This window comes from Drosophila albomicans, chromosome X (assembly GCF_009650485.2).
Source record: "Drosophila albomicans strain 15112-1751.03 chromosome X, ASM965048v2, whole genome shotgun sequence".
Classification (NCBI taxonomy): domain Eukaryota; kingdom Metazoa; phylum Arthropoda; class Insecta; order Diptera; family Drosophilidae; genus Drosophila; species Drosophila albomicans.
In genome coordinates, this window is record NC_047627.2 from 20326945 (window position 1) to 20347686 (window position 20742).

The following is a 20742-nucleotide window of genomic DNA, read 5'->3' on the forward strand; positions in this document are numbered from 1 at the left end:
GTTGCAATTGCTTGCACTCTCTCTTTCTTTCTGACGTTCTCTCGCGCTCTGTTAATGCTTAGGCAGTTAACAGTTGCGGCCGCTGTTAATAACAGCAGACTGTTAAGGGCAGCAAAGATTTTTGCATTTTAGGTCAGGTCGCCACAGCACAACACAAATCTATGCAGCGACAGCGACAGCGACGTCGACGTCGGCAGCGACGCATGACTAGTTTTTTTTTTTTTAATGCCTGTTGTTGTTGTAGTTGCTGTGCCGCCGTGGCAATCTTTTTTTTTTTCCTACGTTTTCTCGCTGCTCCCAAGCTCTGAGCTCTCTGGCAGCGTATAATTTTCATGGAAAGTTCAATGAACTTGCGAATTTTTTTCTTGTTTTTTTTTTTTTTTTTTTTTTGTTATGCCGTTGCCCATTACTATTGTTACTTTTGTTGCGATTGTTTTTGTATTTGAAAAAAAAAGGTTGAAAAAAAGGCAAACGACGCGAGAAAAAGAGAAATTAGGTTTTCTTATTTGCTGTTTTCTGTTTCTGCTTCTGTTGCTGCTTCTTCTTCTTCTACTACTGCTCTGGCTTGGTGTCGTCTTCTTCTGCCAACTGTTTCTTCTGATTAGTGTTCTGCTGCCTCTTCTTCTTCTTCTTCTGCTTTGCTGCATTACCAGTTTTCTTTTCTATGTGCATTTGTGTCTACAATAGTTTTTACGGTTGCTTTTTGGTCTAAACCTAAGTTCAAAACCATAGACAATGAATACGACTACGATATACCCTATAAACTATGTCAACTTGACTTAAATTTAAAGGAATTGCAAATAATATTTGTTTTTACCTACTATTCATAAATATTTCTCTCCGATTATTTAAAAATGCAATTAAAAATAAACAAAGAAAAATTATAGATACAAAATATGGTCTTTACATACTTTTTATTAATACTTTACAAAAAATCCCTAAGAAAACTTGAAGATCACAGACACAAAACTTTTTCAATATGATATTTTGCCAAATAAATAATTCAGTCTTCATATAAATAGATTGTAGACAATCGTTAAACTGGTATTTTAAATAATACTAGTTGTTATTTATTGGCTAGCCTCAAAAATATGAAGTTAGACAATTCTTTTTCAACATATTAGTCGGGGATTTATAATGCCATATTTTCTGGTTTCGAGTTGACAAATTACTTCACTTGCCTTTGACATTAATTATTGTTAAATTCAAATTGTTGAATTCGTCTAGTTTACTTTCAACATTCGATTTAAAAGTCAATTTCATCAATTAAGCAAATTTCAATGAATTTGGTCTGCAAGCAAATACTGTTTTGAATCAACTTTTCATTGATTGGTTATGCAAATGATGCTGAAATTGATATTAGTTAAAAGCCAAAAGCATATTGACATTATAAACGTGTTCAAAATAAATATTTTATTGGTTGGAAATGTTATAATCTTTAATCTTATAATCTTATATCTGCTATAAAAACAAAAATTGGCTTATAAATTGTAAATTTTGTAAGCAGAGCAATATTTTTCTTATAAAAATTGATTTTTCTAGATTTATTTTAAATATTAAGTGAATTTATTTAAATTATGTGTTAGAAAAAATAAAGAATGTTGATTTTCATTGTCAACATAGCAAATTTTTCTTTTAGTAATTCGTTTTTATAACTTTCCTATAAATATTTGGAGCTTATATTGAAATTGTATGTTGAAAAAATAAAGAATAGTGATTTTTATTTAAAAAATTCTATAAAAAACTATTAAAGAGCAGACAATTTTTTGGTTTAAAGAAAAACAAAAATATAAATGGATATAAATAATATTTGTTTTTAATAGTATTTATTATATTTATAATATTTATTTGGTAATTCATTAATTTTTGTATTGCTTTTTTTTTTGTCTATATATATTTCCTCTATATAATACGTTAGCTAATATTATTAAAATTTCATTAAATTTTTGAATATATTTTTCCCAAAATAATCTTAGATAGATATCGGAAAAATTTCGGCATTTAAAATGTAAGAATTCATATATCTGAATTAAATGTAATTCGTAACGATATGAATGTAATTTGTAGTCTCCCCATTATACAGATGTTTGTATGTGTGCAAGTTGCCACATGTGGGAAATATGGTGGCAACATATCACTTTCTCGCCAAGCTCCTCTCTCAGCGTTGTCTATCTGATTCTCACTTTATGTCTGCCCCTTTATTTTTTGCATGTTGTTATCCATTCTCACATTCGGGCACTTTACTAACGACTCAACAAGGACACGAGAGAGGAAGGATAACAGTGTAGAGCGGAAAAAGAAATGCAGGCAAAACCAGGAAAATGGCAATAAATGTGATCAAATGAAATTATGCACATACATAAGTTTCCCTCTCTCTCTCTTTCCATCTTTCATTTTCTTCCTCTCTCTTTCTTTTTCTTTCATCTCCGTTACGTTTACTCTATACTCCATTTTTTTTCTTTACTAACCTTAAAACGACTCATTTTCCTTTGCTTTATGACGGGCATGTCGCTGTTTGGGTTTGTGTCTTCGCTAAGCTGCGTTTGAATAGTGCTCTTCTTCTTGCTCTGCCTTTAACTTTTTTGCGCACAATTTAGTTATTTTCTTTTTCACAAATTTGCATTTTTCACTTGTTTTATGTTTTGTTCGCTACTTCTATGCTTTTCTGCTGTTTTGTTTATTTCACTATTTTGCAAACAACAAAAAATCAAAAAAAAAAAAACAAAGAAACACGCACCGTATAAAAAATGAATTTCTTAGTTTTCAATTTGCAATTCTCACAAAGCTCTCACGCGCTCTCCCTCTCTCTCTCGCTCGCTCGTTCGCACACAGACACACACACACACACAGACAAGTCACGCGTAAGCTAGAGAATAGCGACAACAACAACAACGAATGGATGACAACTCAAAGTCGAACTCGAACTCGAACTGAAACTCCATTGAAGCGTGGCAATCAACTGAAAAAACAGTGAAAAACTGCATGCACTTCGGGCTGGGAAAATTGTGAGAAACGCCGGCGACGCGACTGCGACGTTAACTGCGAAATAGCGACGCCGTCGTCGCAGTCGCTGTCTCGCGGCTGCAAAAAGCAAAAAACAAATTGTAGCAGCAAACATTGCTTTAGAGGCGAACGTTGTGTTGTTGTTGTTGTTGCTGCATCAAAAGAAAAAAAAAAAAAGGGAAAAAGGAGCAAGAGAGCTGCCGGGTGCAGCTTCGTGTTTTTCTCTTTTGTGCTTAGCCATTTTCCGGGCTCTGCCTTTTGGCCCGATCTTCGTAATCAATTTTTGTTGGTGGTTCGTTTTTAACAGAGACAAGAACCAGCGAGTAAAAGGCGCGGCGATAATTCTTATCAGACAAATGAATGAGCTAAAAATATATACAGTGTATATATGTATGTATGTATATTTAACCATAACCATCATAAATCTGTTTGCCTTACGCTCAATGAAAAGCTCATAAAAATACAACAACGAAAAAAAAACAGCAGCGTCCACTTGACGCGTTGCTACGGCAACAACAGCGCAACTACAATAACAACAGAAAATAATACAACTGATTAACCATAAAAACGAATGCGAGACAAAAGCCAAACAGCCGCTAACAAGCCGGCTGCCATAAACTCACACACACACACACGCACTCACAAATATAGGCAAAGCTAAAGAGCGAACGCAAGAGCGAGAGCAACGTTGAGCACAGCGAGAGAGGGAGAGAGAAAAAGCTACAGACGCGCAAAGCGACGCGGCGACGTCGCTGTCAATGTTAAAATGGCTGCCAACAGCAGCGACCTACGACTACAACAGAAAACAGCAGCCGAAGCACAGCATGTGTCTGTGTGTGTGTGTTTGTAGCTGTGTTTTGCTTTTTCGCATTAGCCGGCAAAACGTCACTGTTAATAACATGCGGAAGCCGAGATACCGCAGATACCTTTTCCTTGTCTTCTGCTGACGCTGCCGCCGCCGCTGCTGCTGTTATTGTTGTGTAGAAGAGATGTTGACAGGCGCAGGGCAATTAAATGTTATGTTATGCTATGTTAGAAATATGCATGTATGTATGTATGTACATCATATATTTGATGATTGAGTCTGTGGTAATATTTGGGATGCTATCGTTGATATCAAACGCATGTGTGTGTGTGTGTGTATCAACATTTACACTACAATTTGCGTTAATTTGCAAATTGAGTGAAACAATTTTTAAACGCCTGTATGAGGCGCACAGCAATCCAGCAGCAACGATATCTTCAACTGTTAACAGCAGACCACATAACAGAGAAATGTTTGTTAACATGCCACCGATTCGTTGCACAGTGGACAAGAGTTGTACAAAATGACATTAAAAAAAAAGTTTCAATTGTTGAATATTAAAGAAAAGTATGAGAAACTTTAGTGAATTTTAATCACTCGAAGAATAAGCATACTTTAAAAGCTACCTTAAAAATTAAAGGAAATAAAGTATATAATCGATGAAATACAATGGAAAAAAAACAAGTTTGGCACTTAAGTATAACAATAAGTATTGATTATTATTATTGTTTTTTTTTTGTTGACTTTTATTAACTATGTAGCTTTTAAGCCTATATTTATGGTTGATTTTTCCATGTTTTTTGTTTAATATAAATTTGTTTCCCCTAAATATGTTAAGTTTATTCTCTTATCAAATACAAGAAATTAATTAGAACACAGTTTTATCACAACTTATCATCAAAGGTTTATGCTTTTCAACGCGAGTTGAGTCTTGGCATGTTTTTCACCATGCTCACCTCACCTCACCTCAACTCCCCATTCACCACCCAAAAAGCATAGACGCAAATGCTGAAGCCAACGTTGACGTCGCTGTCGCTGCCGCTGCCGCAGTCGCCGTCAGCTACGACGACAACGTCGCGCTTATCAGCTGTTCTGTTGCTTTCATTTCTTCAGGCAACCACAGAGACGTGGCAGACCCAGAGAACACAGAACACAGAACCAGCCTAGCCTAGGCGCAAAAGAGCGACAAAGAGTGCGAGTGAGAGAGAGGGAGAGATGGTTGGGCGCACTGTGTGCAAAGTGTATGCGATATGGGGCGAAAAAGGCGTGGTGGTGTGATACAGCGAAATGTAGGAGGAGGAGGAGGAAGGTGAGGAGGTGGTGGGGGAGAAGTTAGTTGGTTTGGTTTGGTTTCGCTTCGTAAATGTTTTGGGGTAGGGGGCCAAGTGCAAATGTTTCCTCTGTGTGTGTGTGTGTGTGTGTGTGTGTGTGTGTGTGTGTGTGTGTGTGTGTGTGTGTGTGTGTGTGTGTAAAACTGTATATACTACTTGCTGCGTTCTTTGTGCAAACTGCAATGTTATGTATTCACTATGTGTGTGTGTGTGTTTGGTGTATGCCACGACTTGTCACGAGGCAGCAACAACAACAACTACAACAAACTTGCATGTGTAAGTGGAGCTATTCATTCTGAAGTATGCAACGCACACACACACACACTTGCATACACTTATATACTCCTATATACACACACACAAACGCAGCAATGTGTATGTGTATTGGCAGCTTTCTTTTGCCCGCACATCTTTTTTACGCTAATTTATTTGCTTATGCTCTGCTTCGTCGTGTATTTCTTTTCTTCTCGCTGCCTTTGCTTTGTTCACAAATCTTAGGAGAGCAGCAACAACAACTACAACAACATAGCAAAAGCAGTGCAAAGAAAAGGGCGAAACGAATACAAAAAAAAAAAACTATGGGAAAAGCATCTTCTTCATCTTCCTTCCATCTTTCATTTTCTGCACAAGAGACCTTCACTCTCTTTCTCGCTCTCTCCCCAACAACAACAACAACAACAACAACAACATGTATTATAAAGTTTAAGTTGTGTGTTGCGGACAATTCCAAAGTGCAATAACCGTTTGGCCTGGCCTGGCTTTTAACCCATTGTAGCCGTTAAAACCAACTCGAAGCTAATTACAAAAAAAATGTTTTTAGCCGTATTTTCATTTTTAATTTTATTATGTTTGCATTTTGCTATGATTATGATTTATTTATCTATTTTTGTTTTAGGTTTTTTTTTTATTATTATAATCACAATCGAAATATAAACATTTTTAAGCTCATTTTATTTATTCACCAACTTTCGATAATAAGAAAATTTTGTGAATAGTTTAAAATTACATGGTAAAGTTGTTTGAAATTTAAAATATTTTCAGTTTCGTGTTTGAATATTAGAACAAAATAAATACGCCTCAACATTAATAAATTTTTGAAATTTATTTTATATTAATTAATATTAGATCAAAATAAATAAGCATCGAAAATAATAAACTTTTGATTTTTATCTAGTTTCCCTTTTCGATCAAATAAACAGGTATATAAGTTGTATAACTTTAATACATTTTTTCACTCTCCTTCTCTCGTATTTTAATATATACTTTTTACACTTACCCTGACTCCGATGAAACGGGCCTCGAGCAGCTCCTGTTTCCGGGGATTCAGCGATGTTTGAAAGTGATCCATTTTTACTCCTTTTGCTTGGGTTTAATTGTCCGATTTTTTTGTTGTGTGTTGTTTGTTGTTTTTGTTGATTCGATTCTCAATGTTATTCAAGAAAATGTGAGTTAAATTTTCTGCTCCTTGCTCTTTGGTTTAGCAATTAAAGTTGCTATGTTTTGTTCTAGTTTTAGTGCAATTAACTTGCCCAGGAACGGCAACAGCAACAACAATTGTCAGTGCCATGACGATTTGTTGGCATATTAGCTAAAAATTTGTAGTTGTCATTAGAATTATTTGACAATTTAATTTAGGGCGGTGTTTAAAAAAAAACTATAGTTATATTCATTGACAAAAAGCATTGAAATTTAAATAATCTTATAAAGTTTGCATAATATTATTAATATTTATTTTAAATAAAAATACCAATACAAAATTGATCCTTTTTTAACATATTTAATTATTTAAAATTAGTACTACTTATAAATAAATTCAATAACTTATTATTTCCGGTTTATTATATTATTATTTGACATTTCAAAATTTGAATTTATTTTCAAACTTTTGGTTTGCCAAATAAAAATATTTTTATATTACTTACTTTTTAATTAAAAACAGTTGAATTTAATAAAAATTTGCATGTTGCGTCGCTGTTGCCAATTTGAATATGTTCACAAATTCCGATTGGAAAATTGCGATACAAGCCAAACTAGGGTTAAAATTGTTCAGTTCAATACAAATGCCAAAATAATCGAATGTTACGCAAATATTTTGATCAATTATCAATGCCGGCTAAATAACATTGCATTTAGCATAAGCAAAAGCATTTCAGTACTCTATTTATTTATTATTATGTCAATTGGAACAATGTGTATTTATTCAATACATACACACACACACAACACAACACACACACACACATACGGTTGTAGTTTTTGTATTCGTATGTAGATGCTTTTGCTGCTGCTTCTTCTTCTTTTTGATTTGCTTTGCTTTTGCTCGCCGGTCAATTTTGTTGTTTTGTGTTTCTTCTCTTGTACATTTTCTTTCGTTTTAGTTTTAGTTGCGCTGCCACAAAAAAAAATTTGAGTACACTTGCCGTTTTTTTCTCTCTTCTCTTCTCCTTTTTTAATAAAATTTATTTTATTGTTGACAGACAAATATGAGGGATCAAAAAAAAAAATAAAAAAAATAGAAGTACTGCAACAAACACTTTTTTTATCTTTCACTAAAGTAGTAGCTTTTCGCTCTCTCTATGCTTCTTTTCGCAGACGCTCTGGATTCGCGTCTTTCTTTGCTTGGCGACGTTTTTTTTTCGCAAATGCTGCGAGGTTAAGTTTTGTCTTTTTGCTTTTTACTTTGCAGCTGCTGCAGTTCGTTTGCCGTTTGGAGAGGAGCAAAGCTTTTGTATTATCATCAAGCTTAACTAATAACGAAACAAAACAATAAAAAAAATTATCCGATTAGCAACAATTTATGCTGCTGGCTGCACACGCACTTAGCACAATTTGGGTTTTTTCTTTGAGTTGATTTTCAATGTTGTTTTTTTATATTTTGTGTCACAATAAAAAAATTTTTTGCAGAAGCTCCACAAACGCGTCGCGTTGCAAAAATGTGCTAAAAAATGCGCTCAGCTGTCGTAAGGGCTGGCTGAATAAATATTTATCTATCGATAACAATCGTGTGGCCGCTGCACGAAATGTACCCAGTAAACTCTTCATAAAAGCTTTATCGATAACTGAAAATAAATTTGAACTTTATATTTAGTTTAACCGTTTTTGGTGCTTAATTCTCAATTTATTATAAATGCATTTATTATCAAACTTTTAGGTAAATAATATGTGAAATATTGGTGCTTTTTTAATGAATAAAATATACATAGCAGCAAATCAGCTGATATGTAACAGTAGCGATTAATTTTACGGCTCGATTAATGTTAACTAACGGCGTTAACATGGAAAGGGTCTGTAACTTTAAAAGCTCTATGCGATTATATTTCAGCAAAATGCTCAGGCTATTAAAATATATATTTAAATATAAATATAATCAGTGCCAATATTTAACATAGAAATTACTACAGCACTTGAAAGCTTAAAATTAAACTAATGTTATCAGCAGTTAAGTTAAATTGATATATTATTAAAGTAATGCAAATAATAATAAAGAAATCTTATTGCAAATTTATTTAAATACTATAAAAAATAAAAGTGTGAATACGGTATTAATATATATGGTCCCATTGCTCAACGTCCAACAAATTCAAATTAGTTGCTTGCAAACTATCACGTATTCAATAATATACAAAATAATTAAAATATATTTGTAATTTATTAATATATTAAAATATTCATTAAAACTGTATTATGCCGTCATTTATAAGAAGAATAATACCTTGTGCATTGCAATGTAATGAATTAGTATTATATTCTATTTTATCTTCTGAATTTACACACTTTTATATCATTTCGAACTATTTGATATTATGCCGAAGTAATTTAATAACTATTGATATTGAGGCATACAAAGTATTTACTGTTGTAATAACCAATACTTTAACATTTTGCTATAATGTTAATAACATGAATGGAAATTTAAATAACAGCTTACTTAAAAACTAATAAAAAAAACACTGAAAAATATAAAAATTTGTTACTAAATGAAAAATAAATTGTTTATATTATATTTGTAATTTTAATTGTTAAATGAGATTTTTACTAAAATATAACTATTGTTGACACTGCGCACAGATAAATACGGCTCCTTATAACAGAGTTGCTCCAATTCAAGTGAATTACTTGAATAAAAATTTGGTTCTTAACGAAATAACGGAACAAAATTTAATTCAATTTGTTGTTAATTTAAATTCATTTAAAATTACTAAAGTTTTAAATTTAAAATTCTAAACTATAAAAATTATAATTCATTTAAAGTCTGCTAGTTCATTTGAACAAATACCTGAAAATGTTTTTGGTATTTGGTATTTTGTATTGCGCAGGTTTGATTTCCAACCAACCGTGGTATATTTAGTAATGCAACGTACGGTCACACAGCATTCAACTCTATTCAGTTCATTTTCGGTTTTTGTGCGCAGCGAGTTAACAATATTATCAATATCGAGGCGTTCCGACATTCAATTATAAACATAATTCCACAGTAAAAAGACGCGCTGCCAAAAGAATACAAAAAACGCATTAGTAAGCTGCGAACAATACAAAAAAACAAAGTGCACACAACGAGCAAAAGGCGGCTATACACAAAGTGATTACGAATTTGTATGTTTTCATTGCATTTCTCGCCCCTTTCTTTAAATATAAGAGTATTTTTTTAAACGTTTTTTTTATGTTGCTGACTGACCTTTTTGTTGTTGTTGTGTTGTATATTGTGTTATTTACCAAGTGTGTGTAATTCTACTCTGTTTGATTTTGTTGTTCCCTCTGTTTTTTTTTTTCGAACGCGTCATCGTTGAATTGAAGAAGAAAGAAAATACGCCAAAAAACGGCACAAAGTTTGCGCTCGATTTGGTTTATAGGGTTTTTTTTTGGTGTGCGTGCCGTGTGTTTGGCTGTATATGTGTGTGAATGCTTGTGTGTGTGTGGTAGCTGCTGTACTATAATTGATTAATTGCTCAGAGCGTCCTGTCTGCCCAACATCAACAACAAGAAAATTTAGCAAAAGCCGCCAAAAGGCGAACGATCTCAGCAGACGATGCAGCAGCAACGGCGTCGTCGTCGGCGTCAAAGAAAGTGCGGCCTAGCTGCTTGTCTCTGTGTGTGTGTGTGTGCTCAGTGTGTGTACGAAGCAAAAGGCAAAAAAAAAAACCAAGCCCAATGCATATGCTTGTGTGTATTTATTTGTTGCTGTCTCTGCCGCAGTCACTGCTTATAACGGGCGCCGCATGGCGCATAGCAAAAGTGAAATTTCTACTCGGGTTTCTTTATTATTTAAATTCAACAAAAAAAAATATAAAATTTGTTTTTTTTTTCGGTTTGCTGCTGTTTGCCATTCTTTGTATGCGTATAATTTGCATTGTTGTTTTGTAGTCATTGTTGTTGTTGTTGCTTCATTGTCAGTGGCAACGCCTCTGCTCTGCTTTCTGCCCTCTTCTCTCTTGTCATTCAAAATTGTTGCTGACTTTTTTATCAACGCTATCAGCGGAAACATTTTTGCGCCGCACCCCGCTTGACCTTATTCTACTCACACAGACGCAACAACATCACACGCATACAGAGAGGTACTTACACATTCACACACGCAGAGAGGAGCTGTCGGACACATACGCACACGCACACACACACACACACAGTGCGTAGCTTCACTTTATGCAGTGCAATCCGCCCTCTGACGTCGGCGTCGCTGCTCTTGTCGTTTTTGTCGCCCATCGTTTTGTGTTCACATCTCACCCGCATTCGTTTTGCGCGCTGCGAATGAAGTTGACTCATTCTCTCGCTATGCGCATTCCATGTTCACATTTTTATACTATCTTTCTCTCTCTCTCTCTCTCTGGCGGTCGCTCGCTCTATGCGTTGCGCTCTATTCACATGTTCTTCTTTCATAGTTTCTTTTTTTTTTTTTGCATAGTCGATCACTCGTCCACTTTATCTACTCTCAATAAAAAAAATAATAATAATTTCAATTGCTTAGAGTTTAGCTTTTTTTTACAAAACAATATGATTCAAATTGATCGCAATTATCATTTGGAAATAATGACAATAGTTCTTATCACCCGCATATTAAAACAAGTTCAAGTTCAGTTTGAATTTTCTTATCTGCTCAGAATTGTGAGTTTTTAATGCTCAAATATCAGTCTTTATTATTTTTGTCACTCAAAGAGATTGATAAAAAAAATGAAGTTTCTGTGATAGAAATGTAATTGTGGAAAGCAGTGTAATAAATTTCTCTATAAATATTGTTCTATAATCAGTTTGTTGTGGTTTTAAGATAACTCTTCTTTTCATCATTATATTTGTCATAGTTATTATATCCTTTTTATGGGATTTCTATAGTTAGTATTGAAAATGATGATCTAAATTGCTATAGAGTAATAAATGGATTTTCAATAAGGTCCTCTTAATTCTTAATAATTATTCTTATGGAAGGATTTATAATCTAAATAAAAAGGGATTTACAATCTGTTGCTGAAACTTAAATAGAAGCAAAATGTTGGTATTGGAATGAAATATTTATAGAGAACCAATCAATCCACTTACAGGGTATCTTCAAGTGCAGTCCACCACAATAGTTGTGTTCTAAGCTCCCATGTTGAAAAACTGTGTCAAAATATTATGCGTTCTTAGATGATATTATATTGATTTTAGATTTTTTATAGGATTTTTAAAGTAATGATCTATATTTCTATAGAGTAATAAACGGATTTTTAATAAGGTCTACTTAATTCTTAATAATTATTCTTATGGAAGGATATATAATCTAAATAAAAAGGGATTTACATTCTGTTGCTGAAACTTAAATTAATAGCAAAATGTTGAAATTGGAATGAAATATTTATAGAGAACCAATCAATCCGCTTACAGGGTATCTTCAAGTGCAGTCCACCACAATAGTTGTGTTCTAAGCTCCCATGTTGAAAAACTGTGTCAAAATATTATGCGTTCTTAGATGATATTATATTGATTTTCGATTTGCATTTTGTCGCCTTTGTTTCTGGTCATGTGGACTTGGCTTTTGATTTTCAGGTCTCGTGATAAGCGTTCATTTGTTGCTATTATATTGGGCCAAATGTTCGGTTTCCTAATTTATTTTAGCTTAGTGCTAACAGTAACAGCAACAACAATTGCAAATTTAAATATTTCGCATCTATTGTGTGTCTCTCTTTCGCTCTCGTTCGCAATGACGTGAGAATGAATGTAAATGTTGAAATCAACAATAATGATAATTATAATGATTATTTATAATGATGATGATGACACAATTTTCGTGTTGTGCTCTTGCTTCGTCGTTTTCCGTATTCTTCATTTAAGTAAGCTACACTTTATAATTCTGCTTGTCTCTCTGTCAAATGATTTCCAAGTTATCGTCTCTCTTTCTCTATTTATCTCTATCTCCGTTTCTCTGCTGTCTCTGACCTGTCAAAGCTTCTTTCGAGCCATTTTGGTGCGCGCCGAAGCTGAACTAGCCTAATTTATAGCCATCAAGCTGCGATTTGTGCCAATTTCTTGACGCCGTCTTCCTCATTCTATCTACAGACCCTATTAAAAAAGTACAATAAAACCAAAAGAAAAACTATAATGAATAGTAGAAACCCAGTTAACTTTAAAAAGTGAACAACAGTTTGATTGTTTCCTGCACGTATAACTGTCCAACAACAACACAAAAAAAAAAGCCCCATTTACATCTGGTAAAACAATCTCAAGTTGAACTATGCACTTTAAAATGTTATCGCACAGTTTATGCAGCTGAAATTTGTGTATTTGTTGATGGATAAGAAATTCAGCAATTTAGCACGAATTTAGAGCTAAATAACTGAGTTTATCTTTTGACTTCAAGACTTAATGCATTAGCAAAACTTAAGATAAACGTTATCTCATATTATAATGGGCAGAAATAGGCTAATTTTGTAAGATCGTGAATACATATTCATTTTCATTTGCGAAATTTTAAATAGAGATAGAGAATTTACAATTATAACCATTCAATTTACTGAAAATAAATTCAGAATTCTGAACTTTTCTAAAAACTATACTAAAATCTTCAAAATAACATTATTATAATGCTTATCTATATTATTACTGTTCAATTTCATAATGTCTTTGTATCTTTATAGATACCACCAACTTAATTAAATGATATGAAGTTTATTACACTTACATTTTCAAAGAATTTGTCTACATTGTTGTATTGCGACAATCAGATCAAAATTACAATTAACTAATAATTCCCATTGAAAGCTTTTGTCTTGAGTTTCCCATGCGAGATCTTGTCAAAAGCTTCAGATCTTTAGGCTTGCGCAGTTTTTCAAGTTGCCCCCAAAGATCGTGTTAAGAAAGTGTGTATTGTAAGCGATATAGTGTATATATATATATATATACCTACATTATCTGCGCTTGTATTTGGCACGTCTCTTTCATCTTATCTTACAGAGAGATCTTTAGCTCTCACAGCTCTCTCTCTCTCTCTCTCTCTCTCTCTCTCTCTCTCTCTCTCTCTCTCTGTCTCTCTCTTTTGCTCTCTGTCAGTTGACTAGGTTTTAATTAAAGTTACTGGTCTGGCAACACTTCCCACGCTTAGATGTGAAAATCACGTTATCTTTAGGGCAAAAATTCCACTTGCTTGGAGCCTACAACACAATTTGGCTCGCCTTGAACTTGGGCTAATAAAACGTATGTGTGTGTGTGTGTGTGTGTGTGCGTAGAAAGTTGGGCGACATTTGAAACCAGTTTTGCGTGCTCATCCTCATCTCAAAAAAAAAATATATATTGTGTCTCTATTAATAGCGACAATGATGCAAAAACTAGAGATGAGCAAATGTCGCGCAAGTGCGAATAGTTCAAAAACAGCAAACAGAATAAAGCGAGCTTCAAAGCTGCCAAAAGCTGTTTAGCATAAAGTGTGCATTGTTGTTGTTGCTTTGGGCTGCCACTTGACATTGAAAGTCGCAGCGACGCGACGCAACGCAGCGCTGCGCATCAGAGCACGCGACTGCGCAGCTGGCAGCACGAAACGAATTCGAATTCGAATTCGCCGCACACGAAATATTTTTGCCTTGCCGTGAGTCACGCGCATTCAACGGCTTTCGTATCTTCCTCCGCCTCCCCCTCTTCAAATTTTTTTCTTTCTTTTTTTTTTTTTTTGTTTTGTCACAACTGAGTGCACAGCAAAGTAAAGTAGAAAAAAACACGAAGCAAAATAGCTGGAAAAAAAGCAGGCAAAAAAAAAATAAAGACAGCAAGCATTAACAGTTAACAAAACGCAAAAGCAATAAGCAAAACGAGAAACATTTTCGTGTTGATCTTCTCATTCTCTCCCTCCCTCTCTTTCTCCTACTTCTGCTTCTTACGCAGTGTCAAATGTGGCCCCAATGCATAGAGGGGGTTGCTTAGGCAAAACGCACGTTTTAAATGGAATGCAAAAAATAATTAAGAAAATCAGAAAATCAGAAAAAAAAAGAGAATTCTCCGCTAATAACCAGTTTCGAAATGTCTAATGTCGCTAACGGGGGGAATTGGAATTCCATAGAGATCTGGCAATAATGCAAAATCGAAACCGTTTTCAACACTCTTCCAACGGGACTGCGTGGAGTTAAGCTTCAGCTGGGTTAAGTCGGCATTGCCCGTGTTATTATTGCAAAAATGTCCTCGATATCGTATCTCAGGAGTCGCTAGAGTGTTTATAGAAAAATTTTCAATTCAAATTCGTTATAAATTTATCTAAAGTTTTAATCCATTTAATAGGAAATGTTGTGCAGTCTCTAGAAAGTTTTGCAATTCAGAATTTTTATAAACTTTTTCAAAGTTTTAATCTATATAAAACGAAATTAAGCTGAAGGCCTTTGCAGCCATTGCTTTACCAATAGTGTTAGTATTAAAGTTAATTATAGCTAACATTTTTAAATAAATAAAGTTTAATTTATTTACTTTTCAACTCAACAATGAGTTAGTGTTTTTATAAGTAAATTTTAGCTCTGTAATAATTAAAATCAAATTTATTTTGGCAAAGTATTTTACAATAGATTCTGGGTTAAATTTAAAAATAGGAAATTTTCTTTCTTAACATAAGAACGTTCCAATTATTAGAACTTTAATAGTTATGTTATTAAATTATATTACATTTATTATATGTATTTTTTTTCATTCATTTGCTTTATTATAACATTATTTTTTTTTATTTAATATCTTCTTGCTACTGAAATGTTTAATATCCCGCATCGACTGCAAAAAACATGTTTCTAATGGTTGGTTAACAACATTTCGAGTTTGCTGGTCACCTTGGAATTTGATAAACGATCGGGGAACTCCAGACAATTGAGATTGTGACGCATTCAATTGGTTATCACAAAATATGAATAGAAATGATCTATCATCAATCTCGTCGTCACGCTTCTCAACAACAGCAATAACATAACCTCAAATGTTGCTTGTGAAACTATGAAACTATGTGTGTTAGCTGAACTCTGGGTCAGAGATGCTTACAAATAATGATTAGCAAAAACATTGTAATCTGTCTGGCATTTACAAAAGAGAAAAAGAGGTGTAGACACAGTTAGAGAAGTGTTCTCATCATAAAGATGATCAACAGGTGGGCGTGTCACAAGTGCCACTAATGAATGACAAGACGCATTCTCTCCCTCTCTTTCTCTCTCTCTTAGCACACAACATGGCAGCTGCTTGTTCCATCTCCTCAGTTAACTAATGGATGCATTTTTGTTCACAACTACTCGCCTTGAAGATTGTGGCAAGATTCACACACACACACAACATAATCGCTGTGAGGCAGCAACAATAACAAATGTCGACGACAACTGGCAAATGGGGTGCATCATAAAGTGAAGCATATAATAACCAGATGCAGACCATAGGCAAACTTCAAATACTCTTTAAACTGCTCGATGTATTTCTCTTTAAATTGTGAAGCCTTTGCTAATCGATTTGACACGGCTTTCTATCAAACAATAACCATGAGTATTCAAATTAAAATTTTCCTTGTTCAACTGCTTACTTTTCATGTTAAGTTGCTGAACTAATTGTGAAGCTACTTTGAAATTTAACGCTGAACCAGTTTTATGCCATATCTTGAACCATTTTGGAATATGTGTTCAATAGGAAACTCTTCACTTTTTCAAATTTCTTTGTTTAGTTTAGGTTTCTTCTTTTGAACTACTTTCTGTTTGGGCGCTGAATCATTTTTGAAACCAATTGCAAACATAGTTTAAGAAGGTTGAACCATTTTTATGTCATGCTTGAACCATTTTGGAATCTGCTTTCAATTTAAATCTTCACTCCTTCAACCTTATGAATTTTGTATCATGAAATATCAACAAATTTAGTTTCTCATTTTCAACTACTTTTTGTTAGGGTGTTGAACCAATTTTGAAACCAATTGCAAACAAGTTGAACCACTTTTAAGCTGAAGCTTGAACCAATTTGGAATCTTTTTTCTTTGTTCGGTTTAGTTTTCTTCTTTTCAACTACTTTCTGTTTGGGCGCTGAACCATTTTTGAAACTAATTCCAAACATAGTTTAAAAAGGTTGAACCATTTTTATGCCATAGCTTGAACCATTTTTGAATATGTTTTCAACTGAAAACTACTCACTCTTTCAGCTTTATGTATTTTGTTTCATGAAATATCAAAAAATGTAGTAATACTTTTTTTTAGGATGTTGAACCATTTTTGAAACCAATTGCAAAATAAAGTTTTAACAAGTTGAACCATTTTTAAGCCATAGCTTAAACCACTTTGAATTCTCTCTTCATTTTAGAACTTTTAACTATTATGATTTTCTTCTTTTATTATCCATTACATATTTAAAAATTTAATATTTCTTCTTCGACTAGTTTTTTGCTAGAATGCTGAACCACTTTTGGAACCAATTTAAAACTTAGTTTGAACCATTTTGTTAACCAAAGCTTGCAACACTTCGTAAAAACATTTTTAAACTACTTTTCTATGTTGTTTATTTTCTATTTCTAAACACTGAATTATTGCTTGTGTAAAGTGCTTCAAACCGGTTTTTAGCGAAGCGCTTAGAACCATATTTTGAAACCATTTCAAAAACCAGTTCGAAAATATTTCAAAGTCGTTTGCAAAATGTTCGCAAGTGGCATTTCACAACTCTAACTGAAGAATACCAACAGTTTTATGACGCTGAACCGCTTTGTTGGAACTGGTTCGTTGAATAACAAATTGTGAATTCTAAATTCTTAATTCCGAATTCCGATTGCGCCAGCTGCATTAAGTATGCATAATATTTATATAGAGTTCAGAAGCAGATGCAATGCTGCGTATGAAGAAGTTGTAAGTTGTGGAATGTGTCTGCAATGTTGTTGTTGTTGTTTGTGGCATGGCATTTAAGATGTTAATGGATCATCATTGCCTTGTGTCTTTTTCCACCTACACACACGCGTCTGCTCCCCTATATATACTATATATACATATAAATATATCAACATAATGCCGGTTTATTGAACTTAATCTTGGCGGAAGTAAAGCGCAAAAGCAAAAAAAAAAAAATGCACTTCTTGGCATGTTGTGGAGTGCAACGTTGTGGCAGCAATTGCTGTAGTTGTTGTTGCTGTTGTAAACACTGCAAATGGCGCAGCGCAAAATAAAATGCAGCTCCAAAGTGCCGACATCGTTAAGAAAAAAACAGACTCAGAGACAGCAGCCCACTGGCAATTGTCAAATACGCGGAAAAAAATAGTAAAACGGTGTTAAAACAATAACATAAAAAACAAACTGTGGCGCATATAAAGAAAAAGGAAATTTTGTTGCCACTTTGGAGGTGTGGCAAAGCATTTTGCTGCAAATGACAAAATGCTGTTATATTGTTGGCCCCAGCAGCAAATGTGTTGCTGTAAAAGAAACTTGACAGATCGCTCTGCAAATGGCAATACTTGATGAAAAACTATTTCTCAGCAAATCCAAAATAAGATAAAAAAAAACATTTACGCTATTAATTAAAAGCTTCGATCATATTTTCGCGGAAAACGGAAAAGTCGCAAGACTAGATGATTATATCTTGTTCCAGTTGGTAAAAGTAAATTTTACGTTTTCTACTTGAACAGACAAGTGAAATTACAGAAAAATAAAGCAATGAACATCATATAATATATAAATATAATTCAAAACTCTCAGATCCCTATAAATGGTGAAGTGTGAAGAACTTATTAGATTTATTAGATTTAAAGAAGCTATAAATTACACATTTTTTACTTATGTATGTATATGTATTCAGACTTTGCCACGCCCTTACCTCACCTAAAAAAAAATCTATTAATGTATAATAACAATAAGTGTGCTGCGGTCTGGTTAAATATAATTCTCTTTGCCGTAAAAACGGTCAAAAATAAAGGAAATGCAAAATGAACATTGCATTAAATCTTTGCAAGAATAGAAAGATTAGGTTTAGTTATTAATTAATAATAACACTTTTTTAACCGCACGCTTCTAACAGATTTAGTAAAGTTTTTGGTGCCAAAATAACAAGTGTTTTTATTTAAATTTGATTTTATTTTTAATTAAGAGTCGAATGACCCAAAAGCCAACAATCCTTTTTCTGTAAATTAAATGAAATACTTAATACTAAATTTTAATTTAATTTTTTTTTCATTTTTTTTATACGATTTTCTACTTTTATTTATCTTTTTTCATTAGTGTTTTATTTATTTTATTTTATTCAATTAACAAATCTAAAAACTATTTGTTTTTTACGCATTTATTTTTTGTCTGATTCATTTTAATTTTGTTTTATTTTATTTTATTGTATTCTAATTCATTTTATTTAAATAACGAATCTTAAAATCAATTGTTTTAAATATTTTTCTTATTTTATTCATTTTAATTTTTTTCTCTGTTATTTTATTGTATTCTAGTCTAATTTGTTTTTTTTTTAAGTTGCATAAAGAAAATAACAATTTGATTTATTTTATTCTGTTTTAATATTTTTTATTTCTTTTGTTTTATCTAACTTAGATTTATTTAATTTTAATTTTTATTTTTTTTTATTATTATATTATTTTATTTTAATTTTTAATTTTTTATTATTATTTTATTTTATTTTAATTTTTATTTTTTTATTATTTTATTTTAATTTTTATTTTTTTTATTATTTTATTTTAATTTTTATTTTTTTTATTATTTTATTTTATTTTATTTTATTTTATTATTTTATTTATTATAATTATATTTATTAAATATTATTTTATTTAATGTTGTATGTATATCATTTAGTTATGTTTTTTTTATCTTCTTTCATTTCATTTATTCCAAATTTTTGTTGTAATATTTCTATTTAATGTATTTTATTTTTTATAATTTTATTTCATTCATTTTATATTTCGAAACTTTATTTATTTCTGTATTTTCATTCCTTGCACTTTAAGCTGTTATTAGATTTGAAATCGATATCCAATTTGAATAATTGAGCGCGTATGACGCGTGTGGCTCTGATTTTTGTTTTTGGGGGTCCAGACAAACTGGCACTAACTGTAACTAACTATTGGAATTATTGCGTCAAGGTTACAAACCAATCGTCGCCGTCTGCTGCCAACGAAACGAAACAGAAACAGAAACTGAAACAGAAACAGAAACGAGAAGCGCAACGCAACAAAAACGCAACGCGCAACTAAAAATAAAAAAAGCCATTAATTTAACAGTTAGCTAACTAACAAACTGAAACCGTTGTGTGAGGAATGAGAAATAGTAGAAGAGTCGGAATAAAAGCAACAACAACTAACTAACTAACACACACGCAACACACAAATTGCGGCGAATTCGGAAAGTTGAGCCAAAGTGAAGCGAAGAGATTTCAATTGTGCTAAAAGTTGACTGCACTTTGTGATTCTTCTTCTTCTTCTCCTCCTTCTTCGTCTTCTTGAAGCGCGTTCAACTGACCCTCAGGGTTGATTGCTGTGCATGCTCTGAACACCTTCAACCCATGTTTTCTTCTTCTTCTCCCTCTCCCTCCACCCACGCCTTTCACGCTCGAGTGCGTTGCGAGTGACGTCATCCGTGCAACCACCGAAAAAAATAATAATAATAAAGGAAAATGAAAAAATCACATGGCGAACTCAAAAGAAACTTTAAACGAGCTCACAAAATTATGAGTAATAAATAAGCGAGCATTTAATTGAGCTGCTTGCAAATACATGTTGTACATAAAGTCCAACTATATATAGATATAGTCTGATACATCTCTGCAGACTCACTCGAGTACTTCATAAATTTTGGCAATAAGCACAACAATAACAAGAACAACTGCTAAGACTAGAACTAGAATTTTTGGTTTGGTTAGCCAAAAGTCTGTTTAAAATCAATTTCAAGCAAATAAATTCATTTGGTGTCTGGGGTCTGGTCGATATTTGGCTAGAGTCGTTTTCAATATTATGGCAAACACAAGTCGAGAGGAGAATCCCACAATACGAACTGTGCATGCCCTTTCTTTTTATTTCTTCTTATTTTCTAAGTGGTTCTTAAGTTTGAATGTTTTCTTATATTTTTTCAATTCTTCTTTCATTTAAAAGTTACAATTTAATATTAATTTTTCTGAGGTTTGCTTATTTGTTTTTTTCTTTTCTCAAGAATTCTTATAGATGAATTATCATTTTAA

At 32.8% G+C, this 20742-nt stretch overlaps 2 protein-coding genes across 3 annotated transcripts in view; one reads left to right on the top strand and one right to left on the bottom strand.

Moving 5' to 3' along the window:
- Positions 1 to 8041, bottom strand: part of LOC117574245 (neurogenic protein mastermind) — a 113505-nt gene extending 105464 nt beyond the window's left edge. The window contains exons 1-2 of the mRNA XM_034257992.2: positions 7062 to 8041; positions 6416 to 6727 (exon numbers count right to left, since the gene is read on the bottom strand). Coding sequence (XP_034113883.1) covers positions 6416 to 6487 — 72 coding nt within the window. The 5' untranslated portion in view covers positions 6488 to 6727; positions 7062 to 8041. The remainder of the gene's footprint in view (positions 1 to 6415; positions 6728 to 7061) is intronic.
- A 1477-nt stretch (positions 8042 to 9518) lies between these two features.
- The window catches only part of LOC117565423 (ras-related protein Ral-a), a 30720-nt gene continuing 19496 nt past the window's right edge, over positions 9519 to 20742 (top strand). Inside the window, exon 1 of one of the 2 annotated variants that reach the window (XM_034244518.2) lies at positions 9519 to 9732. The gene's annotated coding sequence lies outside the window, so the exon portion shown is untranslated. The remainder of the gene's footprint in view (positions 9733 to 20742) is intronic. The other variant, XM_034244510.2, reaches the window with a different exon arrangement.